Source organism: Aquila chrysaetos, chromosome 16 (genome assembly GCF_900496995.4).
Source record: "Aquila chrysaetos chrysaetos chromosome 16, bAquChr1.4, whole genome shotgun sequence".
Taxonomy (NCBI): Eukaryota; Metazoa; Chordata; class Aves; order Accipitriformes; family Accipitridae; genus Aquila; species Aquila chrysaetos.
The window spans coordinates 3,724,720-3,740,539 of NC_044019.1; the positions used below are offsets into that span (position 1 = coordinate 3,724,720).

The window sequence follows — 15,820 nt, forward strand, 5'->3', positions numbered from 1 at the left end:
TACAAAACTGGAAGCTGTCAAATCAACTTTAGCTAATGATCATTTTCCAATATACAGTACCAAGTACCGCTTATTAGCTGCTGAGCTATCAGTGAGCCAACCACGGCAGGCTGAGGACAGGACTGCTTACTGTGAGTTAGCGTGTGCTTTGCAGAGTTTGACAGAAGTCCTGTTTGAGGGACCCTGCTCTGGTGTCCGGGTTCTGCTGCTCACAGTGCCAGGAGCCACTTTCTACCGTAGCTGTAGATGAAGGAATACTTCCCGAGTGCTCTGGGCGAATAAGCGCCTGCAATGACAGAGCTGCATAAAAAAGAGAGACATAGCAGCATGTGAGCTGAGTTGTGCAAGAGCTCTGGTATCCCCAGTGCTGGGCGGAGGGCTCTGCTCTTCACTTCTACAAATAACACCCAGTTTCTATGTCTTTATTCATGCTTATTCATTCCTTGCATCATCAACCAAGCAGCTGAGGATCTCGGTGCGTGGTGTGGTTCTCCATCGCTATAAAGGGAAGAACAGCATCTTGTGTTTTCTTAGGACACCCACATGTTGTGTTTGGAGATGCCCTGGTGCTGTGTTGGGTATCGGAGAGGATCAACGACAGGAAAATGAAACTCTGTCTGCATCTGTTTCGCAGTATGGAAAGCTTTAATGAAGTCAGTGAGGGTCCCCTCCGCTCTGCTTTCTCACTTAATTCCTTGGTAGTTCCTTGGATTTGTAGAACTAAATTTGTGATCGGTGAGGCGGGTACCAAAACCCTCAGCCTGTGTGAATGTCCTGGTATCTTCAGCTGGAAGGTGTCTTTGGCCATAGCATTAGAGTTTAGCGCTAACGTTTGGTGTGCATAGATGTCGGTTTACCTTTAGTATGTCGAGGGTTGTCTTGAACGTACATTTGACTGTGACTCCTGGGCAAGGGATTAGCCAGAGTTCCTGGAAATGCCTCCAAACAGCCCAGGCATTAACAACTGCTGAATAACCAGCCTTTAATAAAGCTGCTGCTTTGTATCAGCCACTGACTGATTGAATTGTGAAGTGTTTTGCCTCCCTGTAGTTCTGCTCTTTGTGGCATAGCGCAGAATGGTTCTCTACGTATTATGCGTTCTTGTGGGCAAAGGGCTCAAGTCACATCTAATCTCATGACTGGGCGTTTTGATCCAGTGGAATTTTCTTCCCCTCTTTTCAGGCTAGAGTGGAAAGGAGATGTGGGGTTTTTCTAGCAACAGAGCAAAGACTACATGGATGGCTGTGTCTGTGGTGATGGTGTCCCCTTCACGCACTGACATGGTATTGCATGGGTTTCTAATCAAACTGGCGTAAAAGACTGATGAAAATGAAAAAGGGCATTTCTCCACCATCTGTAGAAGGTATTTCTAGCCCATTCCCCTCCTCTTTAATGAATTTGGTAACCATCCTTAACAATTGTGGGTCAGATCTTCAGCATGAATAAACTGGCCTAGCTCTGTTCCTTTAACTGAAACAGACTGATTTACGTTGGCTGGGGCTCTCGTCCTAGCTTAGTCAGCAGAACAGCTCTCGGGGAGTTGGCATGTTGACGCAGTACGTTGCAAGTCTGGGATATGATCCGGACGTGGCTCCAGAAAAGCCCATTACCCCACTTGTGCTGCCGCAAGGGCTCTGGAGAGACTAATGGCACCAGCGTGTTCTCTCGCTGTGTGTGGCTGGTACAAAATCTGCAGCTGGGTAAGTTCAAACGCTAGAAAGAATAGCAGTATTGCTATTGTCTGCTTTTTCAGCCCTGTAGTAACGTCCCAGAAGGACTTAAGAATCTGAGAAGAAATAAACAGGGCAAGGAATATGAGTCTGACTAACTGAAAAAAAATAATGTTACTTGCGCCTGGCAACAATTAGCCAACGGGCGCTGAGGGACACGATCCGCCCAGGCTGAGCTGAGCTCTACCTCCACCCCATGATGAGTTCTGTACCCACGCAGTCAAGAACTGCTCAACACAAGGAGACTGCAGCAGGATTTGTCCCTGCATCCGCCTCTCTCTTATCAATGCTAATGTCAGGCTCAAAATTCAGCACTGTTTCTTGTGCAAGTTGTCCCTTTCCTGCTGAGGAACAACTCCAGCTGTGACCACTGCCTGCAGGAGTCGGGCAGCTGCCCACTGGTCCTGGCTGGAGGGACTGGTGGCATGTCACCATAAGTCAGGCTGTTTAACCCATTCCTCACTGAGGGTGGGTCCCGCCTCCCACTTCCCCAGGCATTTCCTGATTACAAGCTGCGGGATGTGTTTCTTCTCCCATTTTACTCAGCTTTATGTCAGGAAAGCTCTATTGAAGCCGATGGAGGACAGGACAGCCAGAGGGATATAAAACCAAGGAGACCCTGCTGAGGGGCTCTGTAACACGGCTCTCCAGCTGGGGCACAGAGGCTCTCTCTACCGTAAGCAGGCATGCCTTCCCCCTCACCCTCTCTCCCTGCAAGTGCTCCTCTCTTCCAATCAAATAGAAAAATAGTGCAGGTGAAATGTCTGTTGTACCAACAGCCAGAATTATGTGATAGTTTGACACATGCACCAGAACTCACAGAACCTGTTTGTCGAATGCACTGACAGTCAGTGATGCTTTAATGGCCTTTACATTGCAAACACGCTTTTTTCAATCTTGCCTTTAAAAATAATATTGTAAAATACGGACCAGCAAGTTGGACAAAGAGCTGGCAGTCAGGACTCTAGTGCTGCTTCTGCCACATTGCTGCTGTGTGGCCCTTTGGATGACATTGGACCATCTGAAGGTGTCAGGAGATGCTATGCTCTGATTTTATAAGGATTTAGACACTTGGTGCTCATCATAAATCTACTGTCCCCCATTCACAAAAGGTCCTACACGCCGTGTGCTACTGAGTTAAGTGCCTCTCAGAAACGGTGTGTGTCTTCAGGTGTCCACATGACTTTGTGGGTGAGCTTTCCTAATTTCTGTGCTTCATTTTTTTTCCTGTTGAGTGGGCAATAGCGCTGTTTGGTCACATTTATGTTTTGCTATCTGTAGTAGTGAGAAGTACTTCAGAACGATTCTTATTTTTACCTGGCCCAGGGAACGCTTCCTGTTATCCGCGCTCTGTCCATTGCTCTGTGTTTGAGACAAACGCAGTCTGCTTTGAGCAGTCCTGCTTTGGAGACCCTTTGTAATCCACAGGGTTGTATTGCCCGGGCCCAGGTGAGGGAGGATCTTTACAAGGTGGGATGGCTGGAGCAGAGAGAGTCAAGCAGAATTCCTGCCCGTCAGGAGAAAAAGAGATTTGAGGAACTTGTCCCACACTGATGGGGTTTTATGTCTGGAAATAAAAGCTGTGGTTTCTGTTAAGTGCCTTGGGGAGGTGGATACTTTATCCTTCTAAGCCAAAATCTTTGGGAAATGATCTGGGGGAAGAAAGGGTCCAATTGCAATGCCATAGACAGTCCGCTTTGTTTATTGTAAAATAGAAAGACTTGCCAGTGGTCCAGCCTCTGTAGAGACCTGGCTGCCCAGCTACTGCAAAGCAAGATAGTGCTGAAACCAAGACAGCGATGCCAAATGACTCCAACTGGGAGTTCTTCCCATTTTCTCCCACTGACTGAAACAGGAGAGGGAGCAGGCTCTAACCCCAGCAATTGGGTGTGGAGTGTTTTTGTGTTTTCTGATAATACAGACTGGTGATCTTCTCTCCTCATATTTAATTTGCCCTTTCCTCTAGCCTTCTGTCCTTATCAAATGCCACTTGGCATTGCTTCCCTCCCAGCCTACAGCTTCCCACTCTTTTTACAAAACCCCTGTTATAAGATACAACTGCTGAGAGATGTAGTAAAGATACACCTGTTGGGTAAGGAGAGCCGTGGGCTTTCTCATGTTCTCATTCTTTTCCATGGTCAGGAATTTATTGTTGATCTTAATCTTAGGCCAGGCAACGTCGCTGCATGGTGACAATAAATTTACTTGAACAATTTGCTGATAGGCAGATTTATTTGCCTTCTCATAAGGACAGCAAGGGGGAGGAGGGCTTGGGAGGACGGAGTTTCCTTTCATGCCTTTTAATCTCTTTGAAACAAGCGGTAGGATGGAATACAAGGGAATGGCAGTTCTGGCTTGAAGGAAGTACTTGAGACTTTTACAAGCCTCTTTCCAGCTCTAATTCCCAGCCTTAGCAGGGGCTGAGGAAATGCCCAGGTTCCTTGAGATGCTGTGCAGCAACGAGCATCCCTCACCATTGCCGCCCAGCGGTTCCCAGATTTGACTCTTTATGCCCAGTGTGTTCCTCTGGGGCCTGGTCTAGGCACATCCAAAAGAAACACAGCCTAATGCTTAAAGCCTCTGCCTGGGATATGAAGGATCTTTTTCCAGGTCATGTGTGCTCTGGCTTCTTGCTCTGTACGACGGGGATAAGAAATTACCCCTACATCATAAGGGTGGTGCAGTGTTTAATTACTGTTTGTAAATGTCTGAGAGATCATCTGATAAAGGTACCTCTGATACACTGCTCCGGGGTGTTATCAACCCACACTCCCCTTCAAGGCAGTGCACTGTAACACTTCCACCTCTGTGCCAGTTCCTGTAAACCTGTGGCAGTAACTGGCCCCATTGGACCAGGTGGTATAGTGGGACGCTGTGGGATCACTCTGCTGTCTGACATATTTTCATATGTCCCATAGAAGTGGCACGTCTTCCAGGCTGGACTTACCTAAAAGGAGTTTTCTTTGCTTCCTTGGTCGGTTTATGTGGCTGTTAGGTTGCAGGCTCTGGAGTAAATCTGTACATCCTTGTTAGGCGGGAGGTCTTTGACTTGAAGCAGGATGTTATACCCTTGGGAGACACCTTGATGAGGGAATCGTTGATGTCGCAGTGACCTACAAGACAAACAGGAAAGGGATGTAAATACCAAACAAGGCTGCAACAGTGGCACTGAGGAGAGTGCATCAGTCAGTGAATGTAATAGAAGGAAAAAGAACCGGTATAACAGGACTGTGTGGGGAAATCACTTCTGGATTTAAAAAGTGCTGTCCTGGGCAGAGCTTATTTCGAGGGACACTGATAAGGCAACACTAAACTTTGTCCTGAGCATAGGAACAAACACAGGTATTAGCAATTTTAAAGAATCAAACAAACGGGAGGAGAACTCGCATGTGGTATAACTTGTAAGATAAGCTACAAAGCTATGTGCCTTCACACTCCAGGTCTCAAACCTCACCAGGCAATGGGCCAGGAGTAGACTTCTTTTGCAGCTCGCGTACTGTGGAGCTTGGTACATTATGTACTAATGTGGCTTCTCCTGAAGCCTCTGGCATTTACACTGAGTTGTGGGGTGTTCTAGCGATTCCTTACGGCTACTCAAAACTGTCAGGATGGTTTCTGGATTGTTGTCTCAGAAGAGGTTCAAAGGGACCTCCCCAGAGCTCTTCGAAGGGAGACTAACTAGTGTCCTGACACCTGTTTAAATTGAACATGCCTTAAGAAGCTCTGAGTGACCTGAATTTGTGTGCGATGGTGCTCTGCACCCTGGATGATCAGAACCAAAATCACCAGCAATGTCTTTCCTCCCAGTTCAAGGCTCTCGTACAAGGAGAAGGCCGTTTTCCAAATTTAATCCTCTTGTGGTTTTGGACATAAACACTGTCTGGCCAGAAACGTAGTTGCTTTGCTTGCAGAAATCCATAGAGGTCTGTTTCAGAAAAAGAAAAAGGGCTTGTGAATGCCTTTGAATTGACTTTACCTGTGGGTAATTACCAACAAAGGAAAACCCACATTTAAAATCCAGTTGTCTCCATTGTGAGTGATTCTAATGATACAGCTGTAGGCAGTATTAGGGCCAAAATCTGGGAGTGTTTACCAATTGTAGGTAGGTCTCTTTGTGACTGCCCAGCATGTAAAGGTTGCATTTACACAGACGCCAAGGACTTGAAACTCTTGCAGAAAATGTGGCTTTGTGTGTTTAACTGCTGTCTCTAGACTTCTCCAATGTCAGCTCTAAGCATCCATTTTTGTTCAAGTCACCAACTGAGCACAGAATTGGAGGTGGTGCTGCCAAGACACCAAAGGAGCATCTGCGTGGCAGCCTCTGGAAAGCGCTACAGAGAAAAGGAGATGTTTCTGCGGCTGTCGCTGCTGGGACTGCAGGGTGGGCTGATGGCTTTGAGCTAAGGATGACTTGAAGAATTTGTATTTCAGTTCGTTCAAGCCTGCAGATAACTGCTGGAGCGTTTGTGCCCTCCTGCAGCTTGCACCAAGCTCAGTGTGCAGCACTGTTGTTATGCTGCTAGCGGTCCCCAAGCTAATTAACTTGGACAGAGGTGCCAAAAGTCCCTGGGGAAGCAGGTCACGCTGCTCTTCTGGAGTGCTCAGCTACCTGCTGCAGTCACTGCCCTGGTGCACACAGCAGCTTTTTGACAAAATATATATAGATACACGTTTCATCCACAGCTCCTAAGAAGCTTCACACTCAAAGTGAGAATTGCTCTCCTTACAGAGTCAAAAAACCTACAGTGCCAAAGGCTGTATGAGTTACCCAAAATCACAGAATAGATCACTGGTGAAATGGGACAAAGGAAAGATTCTTCAGATTCCCAGGATGAAGCCTTACCTCCTGGAACATGCTCTGGGATTTAAAGCTTTTTATTGTTGGCTGCTGAAATTGACTTTTTCTAATCGGGCTATAGTTAGAGAAAACATCTAATGGTCCAGGCTAATTCAATGATGTAAGTGGAAGAGGCCAGTTCACACATAAGAGTGGGGAGGTAGCAAGATGACACCTGCATTAAAGATTCAAACACAAAAAGCCTGATGCTTTTTCCCTGTTTTTTTCATGTTTCCTATAGTAAGCTGGTGAAATGCCTACAATAGTCATGATGTTTAACTGGCTTTATTTTAAGATAGGGTTTGGTCCCAGAGCTGAAGACGGCTTTGAGGACAGCTTGGGACACTGTTTTCTTGTTTCTCACTCTCTTTTTTTCTCCAATATTTGCCAATTTTCAGCTGTCACTGCCTCAAAAGCAGATCCTCCAGTTACTAGACAAAAGTTCCTTTTTGCCTGAGTGAGAGCAGTGACCACGTAAAGACTGCAGGATCTGTCCACCTTTTTCTTCTCAGATGTCTTTTTGTCTATAGTCATAAATTATCAGACACTGCCATCTTTTAAATAGATAGTTTCCTGTTCTGCTTCTTGTAGGTTAGATATTATCTCCTACAGTAAATCATGAGTCAGTGATTAATTCAAGAAGGCCGTTCCCAGAAGCAAATTCTTACAATGTTAAAAATAATATGATGCGAATCCATTATAGTATGATATAGAAAATAATTATGGCCTGCAAACTAGTTTAATCAACTTAGAACATGCTGGGGCAGATACTCAGTCGGAGTGAGTCATTATAAGAAAGTTCACAGTCTTAGTGTATAGGTTGTGTGAGCAAACATGATTACCCCATGTCAGCTGAGTCTCGGTAACTCTGTACGTGTGCTCTTTGCACACCCAAATTGTGAGGTAAGACATGTTTGTTTAAAACACCTTTGCTGATGTTTAAACTGTATCAAATTACTATAAAAGCATGAATTGCTTCAGGAACATGCATGCAGCCAGTTAAGATGTCTCAGCTGATGAGTGGCAGCTTATTAAGCTTATTAAATTGTGTCGTCTTCATTCTGTCTTAAACAGCTATGCAAAGTCATCAAATATTATAAAGAGTCAACGTGCTCTGCCTCACCACAAAGTGGATGTATCTTGCATTAAAGTGCAGTTTAAAAGGGGACAGCTCACTAGGAAATGGCTGCAATGCTGACATGCTGTGCAGAAAAAGACAAAAACTTCCTCTAAAGAATAACAAAACAATCCAAAAGTAATCACAGCTATAGCAAGACACCATTGAAGGGACAGAAAAGTCCATTAGCACTGCATATATTATTATAAACTATGTGATAATTGTTAATAACACTTTGTGTTTTGTTAGTATCTCCCGTATCTCAAAATGTTCTGAATTCCTGTGGACTAAAGCTTACAACACCCCAGTGAAGCCTGGTCACCATGGCATGGGTGGGGAGCATCAGGCGCAGAACAGTTAAGTGACTTACACAAGGGTGAATCAGCAGGAGGTTCAGGAACTGAACCTGAAGGCTAGGTCCTTGGCTGATATAAACTGGCACAGCTCCATAGCAAGTGGAAGGGCACAGTCAATTACATCAGTTGTACGTACACAGACCTGATTCCCAGCTCTGAGGTTGAACCTCAAAACCCAGCACCTGTTAAAGATGTAACATTCACCTGCCTTGAGCTTCTTGGCAGAAGTCCCCTGCAACCAACCAAGACAGGTCAGATTTCTGGGATGAAAACTCACGGGATGCTACGGGGTCTTTCAGTATCAAAGCTGGTGGATGTGGCAAGGACACTGGTTGCTGCCGTCCCAGTGTCAGGGATGTGTTCTTGCTCCCTTGGTATTGAAGAGTTACTGCCCGATGTGTGCTCAAGGTTCACAACAGCATGCGGTACATCTGCAGCACAGTCAGAGGTAAGACAGCACATCATGCGGAAATACCTGACCTAGCTTCACGCTCGTTAGTTTAGATACTGGTGTCAAACTGCCCACAGTGGCACAGACCTCAAAATCATCAGGCACAGGATAAGTACCTGGTGCAAAGGTCTGGGCTGTTGCAGCTACCCTGAGAGCTGCACCCAAACTAGGTAGGTTACAGCTAGTTCTAGTGTCTTCTGGAACATCAAACATCACAAACATTATACATTAGCTGTGACCCACCCCGTCCTTGTCCTCCCTTGCAAATCTACTTACATAGCATTGATTGGGTGCTGGAGTGGGGATTTTCTCAATCTACCTAGCAATGGGGTGTTGAAACATGCTAGGGTTTTCCTTGCTGAAGTCTTGCTTGGGCTGAAAACAGGACAGGATCTTGTAGGCATTCGCAGCTGGATAGTTGGAGATTTTCTTGCATGCAGTGCATGGAACCTGGAAACAGGGAGCAAGGAAACTGTCAGTAGCTGAGCTGATAAGAAACTGGGAAGTAACTGTGGCTTGGAATTTACCAAATCTAATTTTTAAGGACAAATCACCTTTTGCATTTTAAAAACAGCAGAAACTGCTACACAGAACTGATGGCTGCAAGTTCTATGAGATGAAATGGGGGTGAGGGTGACTTTTTCAGGTACCAAGTTTCATTGATTTCTTCTTTTTTGGGGTGGAGATGCTCACCAGCTTGCAAAAGAAACCTTAAAGACAACCTTTACATCTTTTGTTAGAGAGAACAGATCCTGAAATTATTCACTTTAGCTACGAATTTCAGATAGCTTAATACAATATTCTAAATGAGTCCACAGAGTGTGTGTGTGTGTGTATCCTTCTTTACACTTTACTAACTTAACAACAGCTTTGCCAATTTTGCTTGAAAAGGTTCATGCAAAATTAAAAAGGACCACCTCTGGGTGAGACTGAGCAAAGGAAATTTCAGCCCCAGTAGAAATTTAAAAGATAAGAGCATATGAAAAAGCAGCTTAGAAGAGCTGTTGGACTTCCACCTTAATTATAACTGTCTGACAATGAGAAATCATTTTCCCTCTTGGCTGGATTTTAGAAAAATCCCCAATACAACCCTAAATAGGTATTGCAGACATAGTCAACAGAGTCAGTTAAAGACCAGATCCATAGTCCACTGAAGTCAATACAAAGGCACTAGGTGACTTTAGCAGCTTTGGAAATCAGTCTGAAATAAAATACTTCCTCTTACCAGTGAAGGGAAGTATGTGGTTCCTTTCTTTGGCAATGAGGTGCCATTGATCTCAGCAGACTGATGAGTGACACTATAGAATCCTGGGCCTGGGGTTTCATTCTAGCAAGAGAAATCTCACACGTGTGGACCAAGCTGTATTAGTTACCTCTCTCCTGGGGCAAATGCAATGAGACACAGGCCCAGGCTCTCACCGATACCAATGGGACAGCTCCTTTCCCCAGTACATCCCTGCTCTTCATCTTTCTGAGCGTAGACCAAAACATACCAGTTCTTTTAGGAACAACTCTGAGAACAGTGATGCTGGAACAGAGCAATGGTTCATACAGCCCATATGTGTCCATATGTATCTAAACAACTTTTAAAACTTGCTTACAATTGGTCTTACTGGCCCTTATGGCTGTGAGTTCCACAAATAAACTACTATTAATTATTTTTTTTATTTGTATATCTGTTGCTCCAAACAGCTTTCATGGTAAATTACCATCCCAGTTTACAAATGGAGAATGAACATTGTTTGTACAATTACTTCCTTCTTTCAAGTTTAAATTTATTGTTTTTTAAGTTTATGCTGATATCCTTCTGTTTTATATGATATGGGAGAAGCTCACTATTTCATTTTTCTTAACTATCTCAAATACATTTCAATCCATCTTATTTGCCTTCTCTCTAAATTAAACATCTTCAGTGTTTTCAGTCTTTACTGGGACTCTAATGATCATATCTCTTATTTCTAAATTGAGTCTATTTCTGCCATAGCCTTTTTTCAGAGTCAGGGTAGCCAGAACTAAACATAACATTCCAGCTGAAGGTGTACCAGCAGCATAAATGATGGTATTATTGTATTTCCTGTACCATTGTCCAAGTCATCACTTGCAGCCCCAAATTTTATGCTTTAATTGTAATTGTGCATTGAGGTAGATGTCTTCCTTGTTTCAAAATTATAATCTTTTAATGCAAGTCTCCTGTTGCATGGAAAACTGAATATTTCTGAGTATCGGGAAGATCAAATTTCTCTACTGTCTACATGGCAATTTGTATAGACTGGGAGCCACAGCAAATCTAAAATCTCACCTCTAACACCTGAGTGGGACCTAATTAATTCAGCGTGTGGGCAGAATGCATTATTTGCAGTCACCACACCTTTCCTGACTGTTCTCTTTCTGGGCTTTTCAAAAAGAGGACTGGGCAGGATTCTATTTATAGAGCCAAATAAATCAGAACCCGTCTGTGTCGTACACAATACCTCCAGCTTTTCAGACATGGTCCCATGAAGTGCTGAATGCCCTTGGTAGCATGCCCTACTTCTGCCAATCCCAGAAAAAAAAGTGGGACTTGGAAGGTCTGGGACCATACAAGATGAAAGAAATAGCTTTGTACTAACATAAATGTGAAATTATTCCAGTATGTAGGATGGAAAGAGCTGAAGTTCCTGATCTTTAAGAGCATTCTACCATTATGTGAACTTAATTAATTGTCTTGTCTGCTAGTTACCAATGGAAAATATTCTGGAAGTGCCTGGAAGCGACTTAGTTCCTGTTCTGATGACTTCAGAGTTGGATTCTGACAGTAATCAGATGCCCCCCCCCCCCAATAATGTGTGCATAACAGTGAGGGAAAGAGAATAGGATGCATGGGATTGAAGAACAAGGCAATGTACAGTTGAGAGGAGAAAAGAAAGTAGTTTGGGCATTATTCCACTCGTGCAAAGACACGAGGCTGAATGAAGGGATTTGACTGTGTAGTCTGTTTTTGCAGGATCAAGAGGGAGCAGGAAAGATGCAAGGTTGAAAGTGGGGAAATGGAAGCCTGCATAGGACGAGTATATGGTTGATTAAAAACCACCATCTAGACAGGACCTGTGCTGATGGCCATACAGAAGCAGCAATCCTGGAATGACTCGCTCCCCCTTAAGAAACAACCAGAAATGGCAGGGAGAAGGAAGGAGGCTCTTGCTCTGCTTGGTCTTGCAAAAGAGCAGACTAAAGGGAAGAATAGATGGGAGTGGGCAGGCAGTGTTGTCTACTGGAGAAGATGCTGTTGATTTATAGTGAGATCATGGGCAAATCACTTCACCAGTCTGTTTTTCCACTGCAGCTGAGCTGTTTCTTGCTACATGCACGGACAAGTGTAATAGAGCTACTACAGTGCTAAAAATAATAAAACCCAAATATGTGCCACTTCCATTAAAACTGGAAAAGCATTGCAAGGAATCAGATCCCAGGTCTCCAGTTCTCGTTATGTGCACACATAATCCTTGCAGATTTGCCCTTCCTCAAAAAAATGCCACCTGAGTTATAAAGCACATATAGTCACAAATAATCTTTTTCATGTATTTTTCTTTGTAGGAAAATGCTTCAGGACAAACCAAAATTTGAGGTATGTGATGCAACCCTGGGAATTTCAGCAGAGCTACTCTGACTTACGCTATGTTTCGGTTCAGCCCCTGTGTGACACTCCTAGGATGCCAAACCTACAGGAGGAGATTTCTGAAGATGTGGTCTGAGGGCTTGTCCACATGAAGCAGGCAGGGATCCTGAACTATTTTTTATCAACCCCCAGAACTAGAAGCAGAACAGACACTGCACTGCCCTGGTCTTCAGCTTGCATCTCCACGTGGCCCTGTCATGTGGAAGCCCTGCCACGTGCTTGAGGTTCTCCACCCTGTGCTCCATGGACAAGAGGCTTGTGCTGAGGAAAGCAAGATTGGTCCAATTTGCTAGAACTGGCTATTAAAATTGCAGCATGTTTCCAAAGCAGCTGATAAAAAACTGCATCTGCAAGCTCCATTCCCTGGTGTTGCCCAGGCTTGGCTGCTCCTGCTGACCAGCCTGCTGAGGCTTGGATGGAGTCCCATGCTCAGCCCTGCCCCATAAAGGGGAGTTACTACTCTGGCAGCACGTTCTTGATTAGTGCCTTCCAGGATAGCACGTGTAAGGGAAACAGCTACAGAGCCTTTCTCCCATCCGATGCATCCAGCTCTGGGTTTGGCACAACCATCATCACCTCAGTGTTGTTGAAAGTAATTGGAGATTAGACATCTACACGCCCTTGGAAATCTACCTCCTGCTAAAGTGACTGCATACCTCTGTGCCCTTCGAATCGTATTCTGGTAGTATAAGGGGCACTGTGCTGCGAGGTAAGTCCATCAGAAATACCTTGCAAACTCCAGTGTTCTGGTACCCACAGGGGTGTGTGAAGACAGTGGTAAACTGGCAGAGTTACAAAAGTGGGTCAACTCACCTGTTAGGTATTCTAGGTCAGGTAGTAAGGAGCAAATAAGCTCTTTACGTTGCCTAAATTACAAGTAGGTAAACTTCATGTACCGGCATTTATCCCTGACTACCCTGCTAAAGGAATGTGCTCCAAAATGGCTTGTGCTGAAGAGGACACAGTCAACTGCTTTTGGTGGAGGAAACTAAGTCAGCAGCCCCCAAATGGTCTAGCATTAATGGATCTAATGCTTCCCCTCCCCTATCTGGTGCAGCAACTTTTCTCTAGGGATAAAGCTTAAGAAAGAATCAGCCAAGCCCTTGTGTAGCTTGTGGTTTGGCTTCCTGCCCGCTCTGCCCTTCAAGCAGGAAATTCTCAAAGGGAAGGGAGTGCTTTGTGAAGCTACCTTAAGACTCTGCCTCTTCTCTTTTAGTCAGAACTTAGCATCAGGTCATCTGGAACTCCTGGAAGCTGACCAGACAGACTGATGGCGCCTACAGAAGGTATTTAAGCAACTTCTCTACCTTGATCATTTTCCCTCATCTTTTGTCCTTTACGTCCTTGATTGCTGTTATTCAATCCTGAGATAATACACTCCTGATATCACTGAGATGGGAGAGACAAGCAAGGAGGAAGAGATCAAAGGAAGGAGAAGAAAGAGAAGATGCCAAAGGCAGAAGAAGAAAGAGGGAGGATGCCAAATACTTCCTTGATTTACCTACTTTACATACCCGGTACATAAAGTTTCAGAAATTCTTAATATACTTAATTTTCAGAGTTGTAGGGTTACCACGTAGTCACCAGGAGACTGCCAGCAGGGGCCATGGGCATCCTCCTTCCACCAGCAGAGGAAGTAGCTTGAAAGCTGGATCCAGAAAGCCCAGGAGGCCCTCGGCACCTGTGAGTGTTGGCTGGACTTGAAAAGAAACCCGGCAGAGGGCAGGCTGGGAAACAGTATGGTTTTAAAATATCTTTCTGCTTCCCTCTGCTGGCCAGATAACAGATGTACCAATGTAATTCCTACAAATCGGGGAAGGATCAGGGTGAAAAATAGCAAAAGACAGGAGGGGTCATCTTGTGCTATCATTACACAAGCGCTAACTCCACTGATTTCTTTGAATTTGGTCCTGAATTTCAGAAGAAACGCAACGTATATGTATATGTCCTAGAGAGCTCAAGAAGATTGGAAACGGGACCAGGGCCAAAGCTGGGTGGCTGAGAGATGGGCAGATGGTACAGACAAGGGTGCTGTATGTGGAGTAATTTCAAGGTTTAAACCAATAATATTGCATTACCATTTTTCTCATCCTGTTATCAGTTGTGATTACAAAGTTAATTTAACAGCCTTGATCTAAACTTAGTTGCTATTCTTGTTACAAAACAGGATCATTATGAGTTGCAAAAAAATTCAAAACAAAGACATAAACTTCAAACATTTTTGTTACTTACTTGGTTATACTGAAATCTCTTTGACTGAGAATTAAATCCCCTTTTTTTTCCTGAGTTTGAGATTCATTTCTAATGGTATTTATAAGGACTGGAGGAAATCTTGATACCTAAAAGGAACAGCCAATGATATTCTGAATATGGAGATACAGGAAACCTAACTACAATGCCAGCTTTCATTTTAAATAGGATGTGTAAGATAAAGGCAAATCTAACATTAATGCAGTATTCAAGTCAAGAAATCAGCAGTCATTTCTGCATTTAATTTCCCTGTTTTATTTAAGAAGCAAAGGGAAAAAAAGCACTTTGAAGCACTACTGTTGCTGAATGGGCTTTAAGGGTGACTCAGTGCTGTTACATCACTTTTGCAGGTTGTCCTCATTTACTGAGTGAGGCATCTTAACTCACTTCACGGGGCTGACCATCTCTAAACTGAAAATCTGAGGAAAGATGCTGAGCGCCCCAGCTCCTACCAAACTTGGACACTAAGCTTCCCCTTGCCACCCAAAAAGCGCTGCGCTTTGCAGGCCTGGAATCAAAAGCCTTGCCTTGGCAGTGTTCTTGACTGCCAAGAGATGGTGAGGTGGAAGCTACTACAGGTTTTCAAATTGCATAGTCTCTCATAGACATACAGTGACAAGAACACTGATACCTCATTTAATCAAGCTCTGGTGTTACGACTACCAGTCACAGAGCTGCACTGGCAATAGTTTTGCATTAGGAAAGTTTAAGCTGCATGAAAATGTAAGTGTGCTTCTGAGCAAGGATAGTACAGATCTTAAGATGAGCTCTGCACTGAGAGGGAAGGTTGGTGCAGGGAAGAGGTCTGAGTAATTGCTAGAGACAGGGCTCTTACAGGGGTGGTGTACAGGACAAGGAGTTGGTCAGTGCCTCAAGGGAGCAAACAGCAAACTTTCCACTGTCTTGCAAAACACACAGCAACAGGATTACGATTTTGATAGCACTTATTCCCTTGTGCTGGTTCATCGCCAAGGAGAGCAATTTTGGACCTGAAACACCTCTAACCAGCTGCGGATATAAATTGTTTCAGATGCCACTTCCTCTTGATTTGTTTCATTAATGAATCCTTGCTGTGCTCTGACAGAAAAACCCTTGCATGGTTGGGGTTTTCCTTCTTCAGCTGTGAAATGATTGCTGCAAGCGCTGTTCCTGTTCACTACATGGTACTGAGCAGTGCTTTTCTGCTCAATGTTCCTGTTCACTACACGGTACCAAGCGGTGCTTTTCTGCTCGATGTACCTCGTGCTCCTTCAGAGCATCCACGAGTGCCTGCGGAAAGGCAGGTATGCGTGTTACCGAGCTACCCCACATCCAACGGAACAACTGTGCGTAGCGCCGCCATTTTGTTTCTGAAACACACCCGTCACAAGCATTAACGTGCAGCAGACGGGCTGAGGCTGGAAGGACTGGGTTGGTTTTCTACA

At 44.5% G+C, this 15,820-nt stretch overlaps 1 protein-coding gene across 1 annotated transcript in view; it reads right to left on the reverse strand.

The window, feature by feature from the left end:
* STPG1 (sperm tail PG-rich repeat containing 1) overlaps positions 1-15,820 on the reverse strand; it is a 16,358-nt gene continuing 538 nt past the window's right edge. The window contains 8 exon segments of the mRNA XM_041129334.1: positions 1-286; positions 3,048-3,237; positions 4,674-4,843; positions 5,554-5,565; positions 5,568-5,655; positions 8,768-8,941; positions 9,717-9,818; positions 14,379-14,485. Coding sequence (XP_040985268.1) covers positions 210-286; positions 3,048-3,237; positions 4,674-4,843; positions 5,554-5,565; positions 5,568-5,655; positions 8,768-8,941; positions 9,717-9,818; positions 14,379-14,485 — 920 coding nt within the window. The 3' untranslated portion in view covers positions 1-209.